The sequence below is a fragment of the Hippocampus bargibanti genome, linkage group LG10 (genome assembly GCF_051943395.1).
Source record: "Hippocampus bargibanti isolate YZ-2025 linkage group LG10, ASM5194339v1, whole genome shotgun sequence".
NCBI classification, from domain to species: domain Eukaryota; kingdom Metazoa; phylum Chordata; class Actinopteri; order Syngnathiformes; family Syngnathidae; genus Hippocampus; species Hippocampus bargibanti.
Window position 1 is genome coordinate 10,706,796 of NC_142743.1, and position 24,646 is coordinate 10,731,441.

General features: G+C 39.1%; 1 protein-coding gene across 4 annotated transcripts in view; it reads left to right on the forward strand.

Annotated features, from left to right (window-relative positions):
- The first annotated feature begins 5,306 nt into the window (after window positions 1–5,306).
- Window positions 5,307–24,646, forward strand: part of sun2 (Sad1 and UNC84 domain containing 2) — a 30,403-nt gene continuing 11,063 nt past the window's right edge. For 3 of the 4 annotated variants that reach the window (XM_089007262.1, XM_089007263.1, XM_089007260.1), the window contains exons 1-10: window positions 15,235–15,389; window positions 17,314–17,419; window positions 17,492–17,577; window positions 18,588–18,980; window positions 19,075–19,122; window positions 20,558–20,635; window positions 20,742–20,872; window positions 22,510–22,560; window positions 22,651–22,686; window positions 24,455–24,646. In XM_089007262.1, the coding sequence (XP_088863388.1) occupies window positions 17,316–17,419; window positions 17,492–17,577; window positions 18,588–18,980; window positions 19,075–19,122; window positions 20,558–20,635; window positions 20,742–20,872; window positions 22,510–22,560; window positions 22,651–22,686; window positions 24,455–24,646 (1,119 nt within the window). In that variant the 5' untranslated portion in view covers window positions 15,235–15,389; window positions 17,314–17,315. Of the gene's footprint in view, window positions 5,332–15,234; window positions 15,390–17,313; window positions 17,420–17,491; window positions 17,578–18,587; window positions 18,981–19,074; window positions 19,123–20,557; window positions 20,636–20,741; window positions 20,873–22,509; window positions 22,561–22,650; window positions 22,687–24,454 lie in introns of those variants that run through there. The other variant, XM_089007261.1, reaches the window with a different exon arrangement.

Sequence of the window (24,646 nt, forward strand, 5' to 3'; positions counted from 1 at the left end):
AATATATTTTGCTGTACTTGTTTGATCTGCAAACGTCATGTTGCACCAAAAAGAGCCAGAAGAGAGCGACCAAGCTCGATGTAAGGAATTTATCAGCCTGTGGAAACGAGCTGATTAATTCCTCACACGGAGCTTGGTCGCCATTTTCTGCCTCTTTTTTGGTGATACATTTCCCCCCAATGTTCCCTGAAAATGGCACGGAATAAATTCTTTAATCGATTGCAAACATGTATGCTTTCCTGTTCAGAACTATTTGAATCATATTCATAACTGAATGTGTAACAAGAAATCACATTCTCCAAATCTGAAGCCATTGTTTTGATTCACAAGCAATGCAAGACGTCTTGGCGTGACGTCACGAACAGGGGCGGGACTTTCTGAAAATGACCAATTCGCAGATCAATTTTTTGCAGATTTTGGACACTTTAAGTCATTTTTATTGGTGTTTTGCATTTGAATAAAAATATCATACTGCGTGTTTTGGGTATATTAGATGCTATAAAAAGTTTTTTCTGATGTCAGTTAGGAAACAAAAAAGTGACGTTGGTTGTCCTTTCAGAGACTCATGTTGGGTTTGCTTATCGGTCATGTCAGGCATGCCCTTCATTTTCTGCTCATTTGATTAACTGCTTTCACCTCCCTTTCTTCTCATCTCCTCTCATCTACCATCGCCATCTTTCCGTTTCTCTTTCAACCAGTGAGAGTGTGAATTCACTTCCCTCCTGATCAAATTAGCAATTACGGTTCTTTGCTCCTCGCCACGTCGTCGTCGTCGTCTCATCCAAACAGAGGCGCCGTCAGTCCCGGCCCAGTTCAAACTCAGGTCATAGACTTAACACACCTCCGCCGCTCTCTCCGCACTATATTGGGGAAACTTTGCCCCGACACTTGAACACGAACAAGTGCAGGTACATATTTGAAGGCAGTGGTTCCCAAGCAAATGTTTGTTTTAGATTTGGACGAATGAGAGATGGTTGTTTCTGTCACTGACGGTCAAATGTGAATCCCCGGCAAAAGTGTTCACCGGTGTGCGATCGCTCACCATGCTGATGTTTGCCTTGGATATTTTCAAAGGATTGTTATAAAAAATCCGCCAAAAGTAAACATTCATGGGTCAGTACTTTTTAAAACGCCAGATAAAAACCACTTCTGAGAGAGAGAACAGGAACTTTTCAGGGCCAAAAAAAAGATGATGACAAAGTTAAAAGTTAAATGACCTCTCATTTATTGTGAAATTATCCAAATGTCACATTTATTTAATTACATATTTAAAGAAACATTTATGTCTGAATTTTGCGGGAACTTGAACGAATTAAGGCATTTACATTGAAAACGTCTCTGGACTCTCAAATGTTTCTAGGTGAGAAATTTCTTCCTGAATGTGAAACTGTTGCGGCTTGGAATTGAAGCGCATTTACAGGAGATGTGAGACCATTTCTTTTTTTCTTTTTCTCGATGGATGCTACAGCTTCATGTTCTCTTTCAACATTTAGCTTGTAGTAGATGTGCACATTCCACCGTGACATCTCTGATCCACTGGTGAAAAGGAGGCTTTGATCCTCTCCTCTTTCATCTAGAACTGCTTCATGTGACAAAGAGGGTGCAGAAAGTGCTTAAGAATGCATGACTGTGTTTTTGTGTTGTCATATTATTTGTCATTTAGTTTTTTTTTTTTTTTTTACTTTAATATGGCGCCGGCAGAGTGGCTGCCTTTACAGCAGCTCCTGCATTTTGTTTTTCTACTTCTTCCTTTCTTTTCCTCTTACTTTCATCACTTCTCATCACATCGCTGCTGTGAAATGTAAAATTCCCCACTGCGAGACTAATAAAGGCTAATCCAATCCAATTCGATGCAGTAGGCAGACGGTACGAGGAAGGTCTGAATCACGACGTATTGTTGTGGCCGGAGGGGTGGGGGGTTGGGGGTTCCCCCCAGCATCAACAGTAGAGGAAGTGGAATGTTGTGGCTAAATATACAAACGGCACAATGAGGTAGCTAACGTGGAGTAGGTGTGGAACTTCGATATCAGCGCAAGTGTCCTGTTTATGTTTAATTTGTGTATGGTGCATACATAAGTAAAGTTGTTGTTTTTTTTGCATGCATACACACATACTGTACATACATACACACATTCGCATATACACATGTACACACATACACACATACATACATACATACATACATACATACATACATACATACATACATACATACATACATACATACATACATACATACAGAGATTACTAAACGGGTAAATAAAAAAAAAAAAATAAATACATACATACAAAGATACATACATAGATGAGTACATAGAGTAGATAGGTTACAAAAAAAGGTAAACACAAATAAATGTACATACATAGGTTACGAAACAGGTAAATAAATAAATTAATAAATACTGTGTGTATTGTATCAACAAATAAATAAATACTGAGGTTACTAAACAGGTACACAAACAAATAAATACATATGTACTGTAGTACAAATAAATAAATACGTATGTACTGTTTGTATTGTATCAATAAAAAATAAATACATACATAAATAAATAATGTTTGAATCAATAACTGCATCAATAAATGAATACATGAATAAATAAATAAATAAATAAATAAATAATGACTAAATGAATAAATACATGAATAAATAAACAAAGAAATACATGGATGGATGAATGCCAGACTGTACGTGACTCACTTCTCTTGCTATTTTCTGGTTGCCTCAAAAGACAGAATGGCAGACAAAACTGAGAGGAGCTTTGGGTATTTTCCTATAACAAACACAAATGGCAAGCAGGCTAAAAAAAACCTGCATTGGTGTGAATGATGAACACACTGGTCCACTCACCGTGTACACACAGACAAACACACACGTATGCCAAGCCAAAGCAAATAGAGATCACACACTCGCTGAGAGGAAATCCATTTCCCCAATCCGGCCATCCGGGGAAGTTTTTTGCTGTTTTCTTGAGTATATATGCACAGTCGCGGTTTAGGAAAAGGCTATACCGAGATGTCAAATGACGTCAGGAGGAAGGGAATGTCAAACACCCATGACCGTCCCGTCCATTCATTGACAAAGCGAGCGCGGGTGTGCACGCGCGTCTTCTTGTTTTTTTTTGTTTTTTTGGGGGGTGAATTGACTTCCTGTTTACGTGGGACCAATTCACCTCAAAAATCACCAAAAAAAAACCCACACTCTCTCCAGATGAGTCCATAAACGATAACAAGCACACAGCCGATGAATACCAGAACAATCGTTTCTTCGCTGCCTCTGAAATACGCGATCAATCGTTGGTAAAAGGAAGTTGGAAGCTTAGCGAAGCCCCGTTTGAGCATTCCCCTTTTCTTTCATCTCTCATCAATGCTTTTTTTTTTGTATTTTGTACAAGTACACAAACCATGTGCTAACAGGTCTTTCATATCCCGCCACACAGGTGTGTTTTAATCTCCTAAATCCCATAATCATAGTAATCGTGATCTTCAACAGGGCAGCTGGCCATGTGTTATGTTTCCTACGGAAGTGATTATAAGTGTTCTTGAAACCTTTCAGGACGTCTGCGCCATGATGAGTTGAGTTCAAAGTTAGTAAAAAGATTTCACCTATAGACGAGATTCATCAGATTTAGCAGTTTAGCATGTGTTTATTATTTTTTCATGTATTTACTACCCCAGCCTCCTCAATTGGCCGTATGCATCCTCCCTCCGCCTCTGTGTGCCCCCCTGCCCGTCTCAGCACGATGGGTGACAGAGCCTTCAGCTGCTCTGCCCCCAAACTTTGGAACTCACTTCCTCCCAACATTCGTAACATTGATTCTCTTCCCACCTTCAAGTCCCATCTCAAAACCCAACTATTTAAAATTGCATTTTCTGTGTAGCTCTCTCTCTTTTTTCTATTTATAATCGTATCTTATTTATTGTATTCTATTTGTGATTGTATTTTATTTATTATAGTACCTATGCTTGACTGTGACTGTAAAGTGTCCTTGAGAGCTTTGAAAGGCGCTTAAAATGTAATGTATTATTATTATTATTATTATCATCATTATTATTATTATTATTATTATTATTATTATTATTATTATTATTATTATTATTCCCCCGCTCTATCACGGTTGACCTGTCGTAGTCCCATTTTATCACACATTTTAGTGATCTGCATATCACATGTTTTCATGTTGAGTTAAGTTTACGATGTCCTCAAATGTGGCAGAAAGGTGCTACATTAACTCATTCATTGGCAGATGATGTGCAAAAATGTGACAACTGCCATGCCAGGTTTTTGGTCATTGTCACTCGAATTCCAGGACCCACAGAATATTGAGTTATTACATTAACATTCAAACAGCATAAGAAACCTTAGACTCTCTTCTTTCATTCAATAATAATAATAATAAATCAAAAGAGTTAATTCCTAAATTATATGGGTCTGGAGTTATATGAGCTTGAAATGAGGGTGGCTGTCCAAAAAACAATGCAATACATACATATTGGTTAATATAGCGCTTTAACAACATATGAAGCAGGAACAAAGCGCTAACATGGAAAAAAGGGGAATGCTGCCCCTTGTGAAAGGAAAAAAAACCTTGCCAGAGGCCATGGCCAGCACTTTATCGGCACTCAAATAAGAAAAAAATAAAACACGAACAACTTCGACATGTCGCTCTATGTCATATTATCAATTCTCGAATACATTTGTGAATAATAATAATAATAATAATAATAATAATAATAATAATAATCATCATCATCATCATCACAGGTCATCAATCATCAGTCACAAGTTTTTATATGGCAGTGAAGGAGTTAACGTTTTAAACCAGACTGTGCCTTTGTTTGTTTGTTTTTTTTTTTTTTTTGATGGCAACAATTTGACCCCAAACCATTTATCTCCAGAACAACCTCAATTTATATAAATATTCTACATTTAGAATTTCATCTTCCCTTGACGGTATGTGACCTTGTAAAGTACCGCATTTTCAGCACTGTAAACCTCACCTAAAAACTGACCATGAGCCGCATAATCCAGTGCGCTTTATGTATGGAAAACATTTTAAAACATGTAATTCATTGAAGGTGCCCCTTATAATGCGGTGCGCCTTATGTATGAAAAACGTTTTAAAATTTGTCAATCGTTAAAGGTGCACTTTATATTCCAGAAAATACTGTACATTCTCTGTATTTTATTGAACATGCTTGCCTTATAAACTCCATTCTGTTTTCTGATTACTGAACTGTCACATCTGTGACGTTTGCTTGTGTGCCCTCAGAGGACGTATCGTCGGCCGGGTGAGTCAAATGTGATCGCAGGATCGCTCTGTAACTCCGGTGAGTTCGTCTGCATGTGAGTGAGCTGTCGCCAATAGCGTATGAATGTTTTATGCGTGATGTCGTTTGATCCAATATGTCCAACCTTAACCGCACGTGAGAGCATGACGGTAAAGTAAGAGTGAGCGTGAGGGCGTGTGCGTGTTTGTATTGCACGTTATGTGTGCGACATGTCTGATGTGACGTGTCAGCTCTCAGCTAAGAGGCATCGGAGAGGGTGACTAATTGCACCGTCTGTTCGCCATAAAACTCACTCACTCACTCACTCACTCAAATTGAGATTATGCAATCCCTATCAGGATAATCTTCTTGGCCTTGTATTTTTGTTTTTCTTTTCAACACACCTTCCCGCCCCCCCCCAATATCGGCACATCAAGATTACGTTGCCGTCTGGTCACCCTTCACTTACCTAATTCTCAACCTCTACATAATAATAATAATAATAATAATAATAATAATAATAATAATAATAATAATAATAATAATAATAATAATACGTTACATTCATAAGTGCCATTCAAATCCACTGCGAGACGAATAAAGCTACATCCAATCCAAACTCTCAAGGTCGCAGGATAAGTTTTTCTGTGGGTGAGCAGCGGCAGCCACACGCGCCAGCGTTCACTCAACTTGAATGTAACTGAAATAGCTAATAGCTACCTAGCTAGACAGATTGCTAGCCTCCTAGATAGCAAATGGAGCTAGCTAGATAGCTAGCTCGAACATTTCTCCTTCAGTACAATATTTCCCAAACTATTTATTTACTCAGTCTCTTCATTTTGCAATGCTTACTCATCACAAAATAAAAATTGTACATTTCGCTTAACATACCATTAGCATAAAATTAAAAAAATGTCCGAAGGAACGAGAGGAGAAGACTTGCTTTGTCAATGTCTTTATTGTGCCACCATCTTCGTCTACTTGCTGGCGTGATGTCACCGCTGCTTTACAACACTGTCGCAATATTATGTAGCGGTGTGACATATGCTACAAATCCAATGGATGTATTCACGGCACAGAGCCCTTATATAATAATAATAATAATACATTTTATTTTAAGCCCCTTTCAAAGCTAACAAGGACACTTTACAGTCACAGACAAGCATAGGTAATATAAGAAATAAAATACAATCACAAAATAGAATACAATAAATAAAAAACAATTATAAATAGAAAGAAACAAGAGAAAGAGCTACACAGAAAATGCTACTTTAAATAAGTGGGTTTTGAGATGGGACTTGAAGGTGGGAAGAGAATCGATGTTACGAATGTTGGGAGGAAGTGAGTTCCAAAGTTTGGGGGCAGAGCAGCTGAAGGCTCTGTCACCCATCGTGCTGAGACGGGCAGGGGGGCACACAGAGGCGGAGGGAGGAAGAGGATCTGAGGGAACGAGAGGGTGAAGTGAATTGGAATAGTCTATCCGGGAGGTGACAAGACTATGAACGAGGATAGCAGTGGTTTGAGGTGTGAGAGACGGGCATAGACGATTGATATCGCGTAGGTGGAAGTACGCAGATCGGGTTAAGTTATTTATATGGGAGTGGAAAGATAGTGTGCTGTTTTGACCTGATGGGAGGGAGAAACTGTCAAATTGTCAATAGTGAGAGAGAAACTCCTAGCTTTGCTCTAGGTGGATTTGGTACCAACGAGGAGAATTTCATTTTTTTCACTGTTAAGTTGGACAAAGTTATGGGTTAAACCAGGGTTTAATTTCAGAGAGGCAGAGTGAAAGGGAACAAGGTGGAAGGAAGAGAGGCGTCGGGTTTGCTGGAAAGATAAAGCTGGGTGTCATCCGCAAAGCAATGAAAGTGTATACCAAACTTATGGTACATCGAAATATATGTCAACCTTTTATGTCAATCATCAATGTTGGCGATGATAAAATGATGTCGCTTACTGGAACAGCTGAACTTTATTTGTGGTTGATCAGAGACTATTTCAAAAGAGGCAGGTGTACGCTGAATCTCCTAGACTCATTCACTGCCATTCACGAATTTTATTCGGGTATTGAAAATATGATGTAGAAGCGCCATTCCCGAATTGGTTCGTTTTTTTTTTTTTTGCTTCTGTGCCGTTAAAGCGCTGGCCAGACCTCTGGCCATGTTTTTTTGTTTTCCACAAGGGGGCAGCATTTCCTTCTTTTCCATGTTAGCACTTTGTTCCAGCTTCAGCTGTCTTTAAAGTGCTATATAAAGCAATTGTATTGTATTTTGTACAGCAGCCCTCATTTCACGCTCATATAACTCCAGACTCATTTCATTTAGGAATCAACTATTTTTCATTTGAGGAAAGAAGAGAGTCTAAGGTTTCTTCCGCTGCATTGAATTACGCTGCATTGAATGTTTATGCAGTCTGAAAAGTCAGTATTATGTGGGTCCTGGAATTCGAGTTACTTTGACAAAAACCCTGACACTGGAATGGACACCTTTTTGCACATTGTCTGGCAGTGAATGAGTTAAACTTGAATTTGAATGCAATTTGTTTATTCTGTATGGAAAGGTTATTATTTCATAATAATACCCTGTAAAAACCAATCGCATGTGATTAGTCTGAATTTGAAGTGAGCGTCGGATGTTTCCCGACACATCATTCAACAGTCTAATTCGCTTGCGATGATTGTTTTTTGCCTTTGCGTGTGTGTGTGTGTGCGATGAGTGTTGGAAAGTGTGTCGTTCGCCTCAGTTCAGGGAGCAGCCGAGCTAGCTAACAAGTGAAAATCAAAACACAAGCAGCTGGACATGATGGACGAATAAGCACAGACAATATGAAGTGAAACACACAAGGTTGATATGTATATGAATGGCAGCACACCGCTTGCTTCCTACTTCTCTTTTCCTGTCAAACCACAACCGCTGCCAACATTTTATTTATTTATTTATTTTTGGAAAGAATGCAAAATGATCAAGCAGCACGGCGGTTAGCATATTAGCCTCACAGAGCAGGGCACTGTGATTTTTGAAAATGTATTAAATATGATTAATAATAATATGACCAGACTTGATAGATCAATGTATGCTAAGGGTATTGAAAAGTGTAACCGTAGACAGACGTTGTTTTGTTTTTTTCTTGTGGAGGGGTGCCGATAATGCGCAGGTCAGACATCTGGCAATGTTTTTCCCCTCCCACGAAGGGGCAGCATTTGCTTTTTGTACATGTTGGCGCTTTCTTACAGCTTCAGCTGTTGTTAAAGTGCGTTATAAATTAATATGTATGTATTGTATTGTATTTTGTACAGCCGCCCCCATTTCAAGCTCATAACTCCAGACCCATATCATTTAGGAATTAACTCTTGTATACATTGGAGATAACACATTTTTGCACATCGTCTGGCAGTGAATGAGTTAAAATGCACCGTTTTTATTAGCCCAGCGTACCTGCGCCTGCCCATTAAAACGCATGGCCCAGAATGTACTTTAATTTGGTTTTGAGATTTTAAAGGCAGCTTGGTTTTGACTTCCAAAAAAATAATTTTTGTTTATTTCCGTTCATTTTTTTAAACTACAAAAAACTTTGCCCTCTCGACACAGTGTCTTTGACGTGAGCAAGGTTCCATCATTATGAACACCTCATTGCGTTTAGACATGGGCGTGTCCATCAACACATTAACAGTTGTCCGACTCCGCACCAGAAGAGTCGTCTCGTTCTGAAGCTCTGACTCACATGGCCACAGACGGAGACAAAACAACAGCGTGCAAACAGTAACGTGGAAATAAAAGTGCTATCCTTTGTGTATTTATTTATTTTATTTTTTGTGTATATTTATTTATTTGAGTATTTATTATGAAAGTTATGTAGTTGTTTGCTTATTTATTTAGTTAGTTCATTTTTGCTTATGTATGTATTCATTTAATTAGTTTATGCTGATTTATTTATGTATTTATTTATTTATTTATTTAAGTTCTTACTCAGTTGTTTGCTTATTTATGTATTTATTTGGTTGTACCTGTTTTGTATTTATTAACATTTATTTATCTAGTTTTTGCTTATTTATTTAGTCGTCCCATTTGTTTATTTATTTATTTATTTATTTATTTATTTATCTGTGTATTTATTTATTTGCTTAGTTGTTTGCTTATTTTTAAGTATTTTTTATTTTCATTGCTACCGTGTTCGTGTTCAAATTCTCATCAGAGCAACACTGATACTTGGATGGCGTTATAAAAGGCGCAATGATGTGGTCTGAAGTACCGGCCAACTCATTGCAACACAATATCAGGAAGCCGACGTACAGGAAAACACTGTTTGTCCTTGTGGGGACCTTTTTCGATGCGAAATTCACCGTATTTCTCACCGCTGTGATGTCACTGACAAAGAATTTTACCCCACGGCGAGACTAAGGGGAGACTTTGGTTAATTATTGACAATGCGCGACCGAGAAACTGTGGAGCACAATCCAGGTCCTCCTGAGGAAACAATGTCATTTATAACGTCTGAATTGACTTCCAGTGAGTCACACAGATGGAACAACTTGTTCATATGGAATGATTACCTTTCTTTGCTAAGCAAATGATCAAGATGTTTCCTGTTTTTTTATTTAAAATGAATGATTGATCTCACTTTTTGAGTGTCTGTCTTCGGTTTGAATCATCATTTGATAATTCATTAAATGTAAGTTGGGGGGTGAGGGAGTCAGTTGCTTTAGAGCAGGGGTTGCAAACAATTAGGTGTGTGTGTGCGTGTGTGTATGTCTGTATGTACAGTGAGACCTCAACTTACAAACACCTTATCTTACAAACTTTTCGTCTTACAAACTTCACATTTCTGAAAATTAAACCTTATAATAAGCACTATTTTCATAATACACCCCCACCACGGCTGGCGGAGTGATCTTCAGCGGAAGCACACGACCGGTTAAGTTACCAACAGTCCTTATGGAAGGTGACTCTCCTTCCATAAGCCATCAACGACCATCAAAAAGGTAAATAAAACTTTATTTTACAGCACAGTGTATTTCTTTACAGTCCTTATGTCCTACAGTCCTCTCTTTCCAAACAGCAATTCCGTTTGACTTTCGACCTCCAACGCCATTCCATCAAGCCATAAATGAGCATCACAAATGCAAATAAAGTGACTATGATACAATGCAGTGTATTTCTTTCATTACAATACAATAGCACATTTGTTGTGTGTAGTTTTAAGGCTTATTTAGTTGAAAAGTATGTTTTATGGAAACCCGGGAACGGATTATTCCCATTTTAATGGTTTCCTATGGGAATTTTTTTTTGAGATACACACTTTTCGCCTTACACACTCTGTCTGGGAACCAATTAAGATCGTAGGTTGAGGTCTCACTGTATTCATGTATGTATGTATTCATGTACAGTATGTATGTATGTATTCATGTATTCATACTCATTTATTCATGCACTCATTAATTCACACTCATTTATTCACACATTCATTTATTCATGCATTCATTTATCCGCACATTCATTCATTCATTCATTTATTTTTATGTTGCAATTTATTTATTTATTTATTTATGTATGTATTTTGTTTATTTGTATGTGTGATATTTATTTATGTATGTAGTTATTTATCTAGGTATGTTTAGTATTTTTTTCTTTGTTTATTGTCTTTGTCTGTTTATTTACTTATATTACTTATATGTGTGCTATTTATTAAGTACCGATGCTTGCTTGATCAAAATAAAGTGGTGTCCTAGCGATGTAAGAGATCTGCGGCGCTCCATGTAAGAAGCCGGTGGCAACCTCAGTTCTGACGGAGTCTTGTTTTGAAGCTGCAAGAATGCTTTGTGGAGTCAGCGTGATAACACTCAGTCAAGCCTTTTGTGACGATTGGGACCCGACGCACGTCTCTTACCATAACATTTCACTCCCTTGCCTTGAGCGACTCCAGTGACTCACTGGCCATGACATCACCGCGGTGAGCTCACAGTCTCGCTGGATAGAGACGGGATTAAATCTGCTGATGATGCTGCTGCTGCTGTTGCTGCTGTCACATGGGTCACCCGAGAGTTTAGGATTGACCACGAGGGGCTGAACAGATTAAGACGTGGGTCATGCTGTTGCTGCCAGTCACTTGAACTCTGCTCATGACCCAGATTGTGTGCGTCAATCAATAAGCCAGTCACTCATTCAGTCAGTCGAGAAAAGCAACACACTATAATATGACCGTCTTGGATGAATTAAAATGGAGGAACGCTTTATCAAGCATAACAGCATTTATCAGTACCTGCAGTAGAACAGTACGATCAGTGTATGACATCTAAAAAATTTCGCGGGCATTGCTTCTTGCTTAGGCGAGTCTAACAATTTCCCTGATGTGTTTGGTAATTCATTCATATCAGAGCAATAAACACAATTTAAATAATAATAATAATAATAATAATAATAATAATAATAATAATAATAATAATAATAATAATAATAATAATAATAATAATAATAATAATAATAATAATAATAATAATAACGCGGCCCGGTAGTCAAGTGGTTAGCACACCGGCTTCACAGTGCAGAGGTCGCCGGCTCGCGTCCCGGTCCGGCCTCCCTGTGTGGAGCATGCATGCTCTGCCCGGGCCCGCGTGGGCCTTCTCCGGGTCCTCCCACATTCCAAAAACATGCATGGCAGGCAGATTGAAGAAAATTATCCCTAAGTGTGAGAGTGACTGTTGTTTGTCTTTGTGTGCCCTGCGATTGGCTGGCAACCAATTCAGGGTGTCCCCCGCCTCATGCCCGAAGACAGCTGAGATAGGCTCCAGCAACCCCCGTGACCCTAATGAGGAATAAGCGGTACGGAAAATGGATGGATGGATAATAACAATATAATTTTTTTAAAATTTGGTTTGGTTTTCTGATACCAATTAAATCATCTTTTCCTTTCGGCTTTTCCCTTCAAGTGTCGCCACAACGAATCAGTTTCCTCGATCTTCAGAGATTTGATTCACATGTTTGTTTTGACTAAACTTTTACGCCGGATGCCCTTCCTGACACAACCCTCTGTATTTATCCGTGTTTGGGAAATAATAAGAATAATAACAATTATTAGTATTATTAGCTAGCTATCCATCTATCCACCTAGCTAGCTAGCTATCCATATATCCTTATGTCCATCGAGCTAACTAGCTAGCTATTCAGAGTATATCCATATGAAATCCAATTGGGCTGACTAGCTAGTTAGCTAGTCAGTTATTTAGCTAAGTATAGCTAGCTAGCAAGCTATCATATAACCATCGATCTAACTAGCTCACACATTTCAGCCATAATTCATAAAAAATATTTTATTGAGTAAATAATGACATATGTTTTATTTCCCCTTTCCTTGTTTTTTTTTTGGGGGGGGGGCAGCTGTTTGTGATGAGATCCTGTTTATGTATATTCCACAACTTAACACGGGTCATATTTAGTCATCTTCCACAGAGGGGGAAAACCTGCCTCAAGGCTGGAAATGCCCTCCCCCCTTGTCCACCTCAGGTTTATTTCTTTTTTGTAAAATCCGCTACGCTTTCTTTGTGGGGGTTGGTAGAGATGGAGGGGGGCATCCGCTACCACGGCAACCCTATCAACAATTGACTGGTCATATCCTTGACTTAGCCCTGAGAAATGTGGTCAGGTGTCAGCAATTGGAATTTGCTGTCAGATAAACATTTTAGCATTTCCAAACAAATATTCGGATTCAAATGTCTTCTGCATGGCCGCACTGTCAAATCTCAGCAGCTAATTTGTCTGCGCGTGATCGCCATAACGGGTCTCAGCGTCAAATTTATGATTCTCACCGGACATTTCCTATAAAATATTCAGTCAATGTGACCTAGAAGAACGAGTGAAACAAAGCGGGTACGTTAGCTTGCTGAAGCTTGAACGGTAATGTTGCGTAAATAACAAACGACCTCCTGTTTTTTGGAATCTTGAGAAAAATCGACCATACTGTTAACACATCATGCAACGTTTTGTTTTGTTTTGTTTTTTTCTCAAAAGAAGTGCAACAATAAAAAAGCAGAGTTTGATATCTCCAGGGAAGGAATGAAAATGGGAGATTTTCCTCATTGTGACTCATTATCTCAAATGGAAATGATGATGTTGGCGTGTCAAATCTTAATCGACGCCCTCCTTAATGAAAAACACGGCATCACGGGAGCAGACTTGTGAGTAATGTGCTCACAAAAAGCTGCCGTATGCTTGACGGTAATTGAATTTTGAAATCAATGTACACACCTTCGGTGCTGATAAGATAGCTGTGTATGTGTAGCTTTGCAAAATGTGTGAGAGTGTGTGTTGTTACATTAGATTTTGAGAGGGAGGGAGAGAGTGTGTATGGGATGATGATGTGGGGTGGTGGAGGGCGACTGAGAAATGTTGAGAGTGTTGAGAGTATATGAAAAAAGGCACAAGAGATAGTGTGTATCTGTGTGAGAGAGGAACAGTAGTGTGTGAGTGCTCATAATAGTCGCTTTCTGGCAGACATTGTTCCTTGTTCCGTTTTCATTGTCTGTGTGTCTTTTAAACTTGAACTTTGTGACTTCTGTCACTTTTCCTCTCTCTCTCTCTCCCTCTCTCTCACTTTCTCACTCTCAGACAAAGAGGCACGCACACCCACTCACTCTATTTTGATCACATTCCAGCTGACTGACTTCAGGTCAGAAATGGGGCCGTCTGCATTAGTGTCTGTGTGTGTTTGCGTTGCACGGCGGACGGTTGTGTCTGGGCCAGTCGCCTGGCAGATAAGCAGTGTGGGAGGGGTTGCGTATGCACTTGGGTGTTGTCAGCGTACAACCGGAAAAAAAATGCAAGTGGCACACATGAAAGACAGCAAAATATCAACTACCCCCGTAAACTCCTTAAGTGATGAGCCTATCGGGCCTTCTCATTGTTAAGAAGCCGATTATGGAGTCAAATCCTGCCATTGCGTCGCCTTCTGGCTCGGGCCAGGCCAGACAGAGGAAACTGCTGCATAACGATAACAAGACACAAGACAATGGCTTCCACAGGCATAAACACAAATACAGTGTGTATACATTCGACAACGCTTGAACCAAAGAGGGGGGGAAGAGTCCACGTTGCCAATAACTCTCCCGACCCTTTTGCGATTATCAAATATGTAACAATCAGGACATACCAGCCACATTTCAGAGCTTTTTCCTCCCCCTTTTCGAAAAGGGAGGAAACTGGGTCTCTTGCTGTTTGTTTGCCTGTTGATAAGCCACGTTTGGGTTTATTTTGGGCTACTCAAGGGGATTATCGTTTGTTTTTTTGCCTGCCTGTTTCGAATTTTGGTTTTATTTATGTCCATGCTTTTTGGTGGTGGATCACCTGCATATTCTCTAAACTTGGGAACTTTTTTTATTGATTTATTCATTTATTATGAAACACTAAGACGCGGCGGCTCCCCTCTCCCGGCAAATTGGCGTTTTCATGTTAATTATGTTTGTTAAAGTCATTATAAGTGCCTTGCATGCTGGGTCCGAGAGGACAGTAATTTCATCTGTGCTGTATGTCATGCGTATTAGCATATTTGACAATAAAGCTGACTTTGACTTGATTAGGTATTGTGTTTTGGGTTTTATAACTAAGATAAATATTTAAATAATTAATGAATAACACATTTCATGAATTTGTATTTTTGAAAGTATTTCTCCGAGAGGTTGAACTGTACATTTTCATCTTTTTCTACCTGACAATGTCTGAGTACAATGTGACTGACGGGCCGATGCTGCCATCGTGTGTTTAAAAATTAAACTACAACTGAGCAACATTGTTGAATTTCGTTGTGATCGTCGACAGAGTGCGTCAAGTTTCCAAAATGATTGTCACGCACCACAAACGCTGTCATATTTTATGACGACGTTCACGTCGAATGGCTTTGTCTGATTGTATAAAACGATGACGTTTTAGAGTCATTACAAAACAAAAATATTGGTCGCGAAGATGTTCTTTTAACGCTATGCAGTCCTCTGGAAATAGCTACATGATGTCTACGTAGTTTTATTTTGAAAACTCTTACAGGACGTTGTTCTCTATTGATGCTGTTTCATCTTAACTGGAGATCTGTCAAAATTCGTAATTCGCAATTTACAAAAGATCATTCCACTATTTGAGGTAAGTTGTGACAAACGCTCACGTCACGTTGATCACTTAAAAAGTCAAAATGCACCTTTTTTTAAACTATTTTAGTGTTTCATTGGTTCGTTACTTTTGTATCGTTTAGCGAGCTGGTAACTAGCGAGCTGGCAATTTATAATTCAAGTAATCACCGATGCTTAAAACATTTTATGAATCCTTTGCTTTTAATGCGCCCCTTTAATGACGTGCTGAAATATATCTATACACCTTATGAATGCATCTTGTACTTGGTGACAATGCGAATGATGTCACCCCGTCAATCGCCTTGTTTACTCATGGTCCTATTTAAAGTTAACAAAAACTCGTTCCCAAGCGATGGAGCAGTGTTATTGCAATCTCGAAAAACGCTTTTCCCCCTGAAGTGCAAGGACTTTTTTAAGGGGGAGGTGGGATAAAAATATATTTGAGGAACAAAAACATTGCCGTGGACTTGAATTATTTATTTATTATACTCTCGAGATAAAAAAAAAAGTTGTGTATTTTCGAAATTAAAATTGTGTCATTACGAAAATCTGTGAATTTTTTAGCTTTCATATTTTCAAGAATTGTGTTGATATGTTTGACATTAAAGCCATGTTTTATTGGATTGGATTGGATGTACCTTTACTTGTCTCGCAGTGGAGAAATTTACATTTCACAGCAGCAAAGTTATCAAAGTAAGAGGAAAGGAAAGAAATAAGTAGAAAAACAAAATACAGGAGCTGCTGAATATGAATGGATAGAAAAATTAATATGGTTTAAAGGAAATACAGGTTTTCAGAGCAATAGTCATAAATTTAAAGGGAGGGAAAAATGCAGTTTAAGATAAAAAAAACACGGTCAAACCTCGGATTTTGACCATAATCCATTCCAGAAACTTGGTCGAAAACTAAAACGTTTCCCATTACAATCAATGTAATCAATGTGTATTTTTTATTTATTTACCGTGATTGAACAATACAAACATGCCTGCTCACAATGGAACGTTACATGAGAATAATGTGTCGATCACATTGAGACATGACAGAAGGAAGTGACATACAAGGAAGCGGAGGGGAGTCGAGTGGTGCATTCAAGTGCGCTCAGTTTGGTCAAGAACCAATTTTCAGTTGTAAACCGAGGCATAAAGAAAAACACAACATTTTTCATTGAAAACCAAATTGGTCGAGAACCGAGACGTAGAGGTTTGACTGTAGATATAAGGAAAGAAATGCTGAGCTAAATTCCACTCAAAATAACATTTCAAGTATGAAAGAGGATTTGAAAGAATTACATCCAGGTAACCCCCGTCCGCTTTCCTCTGTTCCCCAAACCCTATTGAAATGCGCTCAAGGGTTCTTGTTTTCAGTTTTGGTCAAGTCATTGTGCAGGGCTTGAAACAATTGATGCAACATACACGGACGGGCACTATGGCAACAACTCCTCCGCCTCAAAGAGCAAAAACAAAGGCAATATGCTGCAATACTGTCGTCAAATAATTTCTATGGGCGCAGATGCCCGCCAGGCTTTATGTTGTGACTCTTTAGTCTTTCTAATGTAATCATCCCGCCCTGAAACGCTATCATCATGACTTGTATCAAGTTGATCTTTCACACAAACTTCCTGTGCTGATATTTGGGGGGCACGTAGGTCACCGCAACTTCCTTTCGTCACATCTGCCGCTGCTCATTTCTGACATAAGTCACTTGCTTGCCCGTTTAGTTGTCTTAACCGTCTCTATGGTAAAAGTTGAAACGAAGCGCGAAATAAATGGGAAGATGGAGGCTTGTATTGTGGTTTATTTAGTGGGTGACTTAAGGGAATTTTATTGACTCGTACAAAACAAAAAATAATTTTCACCATACAAAAAAATGTGTGGCTAAATGCTTGTCCGCATCACTGGTGTTGTCCCACGACTTATATAACTTTGTCTTTCTTTCAGTCATGTCTCGTAGGAGCTGTCGCTTGGCCTCCACCGGCTACTACAACTCGGATGATGAATCCGACTCGAGTAGCGTGAACATTTCATACCGAGAGAACCCTGTCAAGTGAGTGACAGTGGCGCAGTTTTTTTTCCAGTTGTGTTTTTAATGACCAGGCGCTCTTTTTTCCCCCCACAGGGTTTTCAAGAAAAAAGTGGGGACGCGCAAGGCTGCCTCATTTGCCTCCACCAGTTCCACCAGCTTACAATCGCCTTCCACCAAAGGTTCGTTGTATGACATAAATATGCCGTTACCCGTGTGCTTCTAGACAATTTAGCTTGTGCATACATATCTAAAAAAATAACATTAACAAATTGTTAAAAACCGAAATGCTGTCTCATAGCAACAACATTCATAATTCAAGCCAAACATGTATTTTAGAACCTCTCTGCTCTTTAACTCAATTTATTCAGGAATTGAAAAGTCATGTTCGGGTTTTGTTTTTTTCTTGCGGGGGGTGCAGATAAAGCGCTGGTCAGGCCTCTGGCAATGTTTTTCCCTTCCACGAGGGGGCAGCATTAGCGCTTTGTTACAACTATAGCTGTTATATATATATATATATATATATATATATATATATATATATATATATATATATATATATATATAAAATCAATAGTTCTGTTACACAGCCACTAGCTGGAGCTGCACAAAAAGAAATGCAATACAGCTTTCATTAACGCATTCACTGTCATTCACAAATTTATTCGGGGATTGAAAATTTGACATAGACCGCCATTCCTGAGTTGCTTTTTCATGCTTGGGTGCCAATAAAACGCTGGTCAGACCTCTGGCAATGTATTTCCCTTCCACAAGGCCGCTTTGTTCCAACTTCAGCTGTTGCTAAACCGCTATACAAATCAATATGTATGTATTGCATTGTATTTTGGACCGCCGCTCCCATTTCAAGTTCAGATAACACCAGACCCATATAACTTAGGAATTAACTCTTTTTTTCTGATAAAAGAAGAGAGTCTAAGGTTTTTAACGCTAAATTAAATGTTTATGTAGTCTTAAAACTCAATAATCTGAGGGTCCTGCAATTTGAGTGAAAATGACAAAAACCTTGGCACGGCAGTAGACACATTTTTGCACATGGTCAAGCAGTGAATGAGTTAATCCAGCCCTGCGCACAGGGGCCTTTCAATTCTTCCCATTGGTTATGTTCAACTTTATTAAAGGAAGAAACGTCTCCACTGATCCCAGATTGACGTTGAAAATATCTCCCTCAAAGGCCGCAGATCTTCCCTCAGCACCAAAACAGACGTGTCCATGGGAGGCGTGTCCTACGCCACCCCAAGGGCCACCACCCGACCCGCCCTGATCGCCGCGTCGTCATCGACGACAAACCAGCCTGCCACCCGCTCCCCTCCGCCGCCGCCTCCGGAGAGCATCCGCAACTGTGGCCAGGCTGTCGTCTACCTCCGATCGGAACTCAAAGAGCAGGATAAGACCTGCGGGGACATCAACCTGAAAGTTCCAACACCCACCACCACCACCACCACCACCACCACCACCAAGTCCGATGCTAGCGCCAGCACCAGCGCCAAAGGTCAAACTAATATCGCGGCATCTCCCAGTGTTGTATATGGACAGCGACTCAACAGCGCCGTCTCTGGGGTGAAGGGTGGGTGCATGTGGTTGTTTGCCATTGTCCTATCTGCATTTTACTTTTATTGTCAAATAACACATTTGCATTCTTTTTTTTTTCTTCTCCTTAGACTCACTATCAACAGTGACTACGAAGATAAACCATCTGACCTGTTTTGGTAGGAAGACTGTGCGCATGCGCAAGTTTCTAAAACATTTGGTACTCAATGCTTTAATCGGGGCAAGCACAGGAATCATAGAAATCATCATTACGATTGGGGAAAAAGGGTACGCAGGTGTTCTCCAACACTGTAAAATTAAACTAAGACACATTTCTAAATAAGCATAATAAGTCTTCTTTTCCTTTCGGCTTTTCCCTTGACGGGGTCGCCACAACAAATCAGTGTCCTCCATCTTTAGAGGTTTGATCCGCAGGTTTGTTTTGGCCAAGCTTTTACGTCGGATGCCCTTCCTGACACAACCCTCTGTATTTATCCGGGCTTGGGACCGGCACAAGAAGACTTATGTCCCTTTGTGGCTACAGAACAAGCAACTCACTCAGTCAAAGGCTCCCAAACACAAAATGGTCATCGGCACAGCAACATTCAAAAAAGCAAAACTATACTCACCATTTGATGACAATGCTCTGATCTTACTGTACATAAGTACATAAATACATAAATATAATCAAATAATTCATTAACTAATTAGTTTATTAATTAGTTAAATAAATAAATACACATACGTACAAATAATTATGTAACTAACTAAATGAATAGATAAATCAACAATAAATAAATACATAAATACACATAAACAAACAATTTAATAAATAGACACATAAATAAATAAATAAATAAATAAATAAATAAATACACATTCATTAATAAATGGACACAAATAAATAAATACACATTAATAAATACATGAATACAAATAAATAAATACATAAATAAATACATAAATATGTAAATAAGTAAATCAAAGAAATAAATACACAAATACATAAAGTAATGAATAAATAACTAAATAAATAAATAAATAAATAAATAAATACTCATAAATAAATAAATAAATAAATAAATAAATAAACGAATACATCAATTGACGAATTGATGAATAAATGATTAAACAAATCAATGAATGCATGGATGAATGAATAAATAAACAAATACATGAATAAATAAATAAGAAATGGAACAAAATAGGGTATTACAATTTGTCGCAGATTTTTGTTTGTTGTAATTATCCAATTCATTTATTTTTGGGGGAGTCAGGGGGCTTATAGTTACCTGGAGCAAAGACATAATAATAATATAATATTAAATAATAATTTCATAAGTAAAACGAGAGAATACAATGTCATGTCGACTCCAATTGACATGGAATGGCCGACATAATACATGTCTAAAGTCAATGTCGTTTCTAATTGAATATGAGTTGGAGAAAACAAAATCAGAATCTGTCCCCAGGTGGTCAAATCTGCACACATTTGTCCTCCATCGCATTATTGAACCAATGGACTGAAAACGAGCACATTTGCGACACTCTCAAAGCAGATTGGATAGACTAACAGACCGAGCAACACTCTTTTTCTTCTTTTCTTCCCCCTAGCAGCAAATCGAACTTTCGTCAGCGCCCAAACGAAGAAGACTTGCATTGTCCTCATGCTCCTCTTTGTTGTGGCGGCTTGTAAGTGACTCGCAGTCTCTTTTCAAAGACGCCATGTCAACAAATAACGATTATGGAGCAGGACACGTACTCAATCATATTTCTTTGCCTCTCCCGCTCTTCTCAGGTGTGTGGTTCCTCCCTCCCTTGTTACTCCCGTTCTCCACCTTCACGGATCTTATCAAGTCCCATTCGCCGACCTCCAAACTGATGCAGCAGGCCGTTCGACCAACCTTGATGCCTCCTCTACCTAGCGAGGTGCCAATCAAAACAGCAAAGTTACGCTTTTCCCCCTTTATTGACACCGAGAGATGTTTCTAATATTTCAACTGTCTCATCGAGCACTGACTGCGCCGAAACCGGTGACAAAAATTAGTGATAAAAAAATTGTCATATTTTAGCTAACAAAATAAATGAAATAGCTACGATAGAAGAAAAAAAAGTTTTATGAACTAAAAAGTGAAAATACTTGAACAAAAAAAACAAATCTAACTGAAACTCATGAATATCATGCTCATTAAATTTCTAAAAATGTCTTTAATTTGCATTTTTGTCAATTTATTTGTTTTCTTTTTTTAATGTATTTATTTTGGCATGAATGTATTTTTGCACCTCAAATGCGTCGTTTCAGCATTGTAGTGTGCTTTATTACAAAACACAAAACGCTGGCAATTGTACAAAAACAGCTTTTCTAAAAAGATTATTAAAACTAAGTGAATTAATGAACGCATTCACTGCCATTCCCAAATGTATTCAGGAATTGATAATATGACATAGAGCACCATTCTCAAAGTTGTTCGTGTTTTGTTTTTTTCTTATTTGAGTGCTGATAAAGCGCTGGCCGTGGCCTCTGGCAAGGTTTTTTTTCTTTCCACAAGGGGGCAACATTTCCGTTTTTTCCATGTTAGTGCTTTGTTTCTGCTTCATCTGTTGTTAAAGCGATATACAAGCCAATATGTTTGTATTGCATTGTATTTTGGACAGCTGCCCTCATTTCAAGTTCATATAACTCCTGACCCATATCATTTAGGAATTAACTCTTTATTGATGAAAGAAGAGAGTCTGAAGTTTATTACGCTGCATTGAATGTTTATGTATTCCTAAAACTCAATTCTCTGTGGGTCCTGGAATTCGAGTGACAATGACAAAAATCCTGCCACTGGAGTGCACACATTTTTTTGCACGTTTGGCTGTGAGTGAGCTAATTAAGTAATTAACCATGCAACTAATCAGTTGAATAATTAATCGATTCATTGTATTAATTAGTTATTTAGTTGATTAATTAGTCAGTACATAATCATGAGCTGTCATGAAAAATGTCAAACGATTCTAACCGATGCCATAGATGTGCCATCTTGGATCACACCTACAAAAAAAAAACATAGTTGCGTTCAATGTTTTGCCCCACGAGTGACCTATGACAGCAAAGTTGATGCTGCTTCTTCTCATTAAAAATATCGTCATAAAATTGACATCATTTTAAACCATAGCTCGACTGCTATTGCTAACCTGCTAACGCATATTTTTTGGGGACTTAACCCAATGCTCCGGCTATGAATAATCCAGCAATGGCCTGGTTCCTTTTCAGGTTTAGCCATTTTACACAATTTACCTTATTGTGACCCTGGCAGTTTTAAGATCTCACAAAGGGGGGGAGGGGTCTGGAAATCTGTATCACATGCACGCTTTGGTCATGTGGATGCGAGAAGCATGAATCGGCTTTGGGAGACATCCAGATAATCTGCCATTTAAAGCATTTGGAAAGGAGAATTAGGGTCAAATTAGGACAGGTTGTCCGTCTGTATGTATGCTGCTCTTTATACGAGATTGCTAATTATCAATTGGATTCCATGTTATAGTTACACCATTTTATGTGTCCTTATTCGACTTTGTAGGATGCCGTCAATCTGCCTTCTGATATCAAAGCTAAGGTGCACCATATTTGGGTAAGAAGCAAATCTTCTATTACGAAAAAAAAAAGACGTTTCGTGAAGGATGACTGGAATGACTTTTTTTGGGGGTGTGTGATCTTGCAGGAGGCTCTGCAGCAGAAGCAGGAGCTCCTCAACAAGGTCAGATGATCACTTTGCACCAACTCCCCCCCCCCCACATAAAGTTCAGATGTTCTAGTTATCTTTTCCTGGCTTTTTCACATAAAACACAAAAAACTGCATTTGAACGTGGACATGGAGACATCTTAAATACACCATCAAGTGTCCTTTTCACCTGGCATAAACGTGTCAGCTCTCAGTCGTACAGGAGTGGTTCATCGAGGAAAAGTTTTTTTACGCCGTCATGTGTACCTCTTTGAAGGTGTCGGATGTTTCGCTCCTCATCCGAAGAGCTTTGTCAGTGAAAGAAAGTTGTGCTGGTAACTATATATCGCTAATGAAGAGAGGGGGCGGTGCCAGACGTCTGCTTTGATAGGTCCCTGTTCTAAGGTTGGAGGAGCAGTAGACTGCTCCCTGAAGGTAATCTGATTACTTCAGGGAGTAGTTTACTGCTCCCTCACACTAATCTGATTACTTCGGGGAGTAGTTTACTGCTCCCCCAAACTAATCTGATTACTGCCTGATTTGATTACTTCCGGGAGTTGTCTACTGCTCACCCAAACTAATCGTATTACTTTCGGGAGTAGTCTACTGCTCCCCAAACTAATCTGATTACTTCAGGGAGTAGTTTAGTGCTCCCCCAAACTAATGTGATTACTTCATGAGTATTCTACTGTTCCCCTTAAGTAATCTGATTACCTCTGGGAGTAGTCTAATGCACCCCCAAACTAATCTGATTACTTCATGGAGTAGTCTACTGCTCCCCCAAACTAATCTGATTACTCCCTTAAAATAATCTGAGTACCTCCGGGAGTAGTCTACTGCTCCCCCAAACTAATCTGATTACTTCAGGGAGTAGTCTACTGCGCCCCCAAACTAATCAGATTACTTCAGGGAGTAGTCTACTGCGCCCCCAAACTAATCTGATTACTCCCTGAAGATAATCTGATTACCTCCGGGAGTAGTCTACTGCTCCCCCAAACTAATCGTATTACTTTTGGGAGTAGTCTACTGCCCCCCAAACTAATCTGATTACTTCAGTGAGTAGTCTACTGCCCCGCCAAGATAATCTGATTACTCCCTGAAGCCAATGTGATTACTTCAGGGAGTAGTTTAGTGCTCCCCCAAACTAATCTGATTACTTCATGAGTATTCTACTGTTCCCCTTACGTAATCTGATTACCTCTGGGAGTAGTCTAATGCACCCCCAAACTAATCTGATTACTTCATGGAGTAGTCTACTGCTCCCCCAAACTAATCTGATTACTCCCTTAAAATAATCTGAGTACCTCCGGGAGTAGTCTACTGCTCCCCAAACTAATCTGATTACTTCAGGGAGTAGTCTACTGCGCCCCCAAACTAATCTGATTACTCCCTGAAGATAATCTGATTACCTCCGGGAGTAGTCTACTGCTCCCCCAAACTAATCGTATTACTTTCGGGAGTAGTCTACTGCTCCCCAAACTAATCTGATTACTTCAGTGAGTAGTCTACTGCCCCGCCAAGATAATCTGATTACTCCCTGAAGCCAATGTGATTACTTCAGGGAGTAGTCTACTGCTCCCCCAACCTTAGCAGGGATCTATCAGAGCAGAGGTCTGGCACTGCCACTTCTGTCCATTCGGGATATGTATAGGGCCAGAGTTAGCAGCACAACTTTAGTTCACTGACAAAGCTCTTCAGATGAGGCGTGAAACATCAGACACCTTCAAAGATGTACAGATGGCGGCTGAAGGAACCTTTCCATCTTGCATAAAGTTGAATGAGTTCTCTTATTTCCCTGTTTCAGATGAGAGAGCAGTTTGAGAACAACATGCAGATTATGTGGGACTACGTCAAAGTGGTGGAGTCTAACAGTGCTCAGAATCTGGACAATGAGGTCACCTTATTGAGCAAGAAGTTGGGGGATCAGGAGCGAGATTTTCAATCCCTGTCGGGCCTCAATGGCAGAATAAAAGCTTTAGAAACTCAAATTACTGAG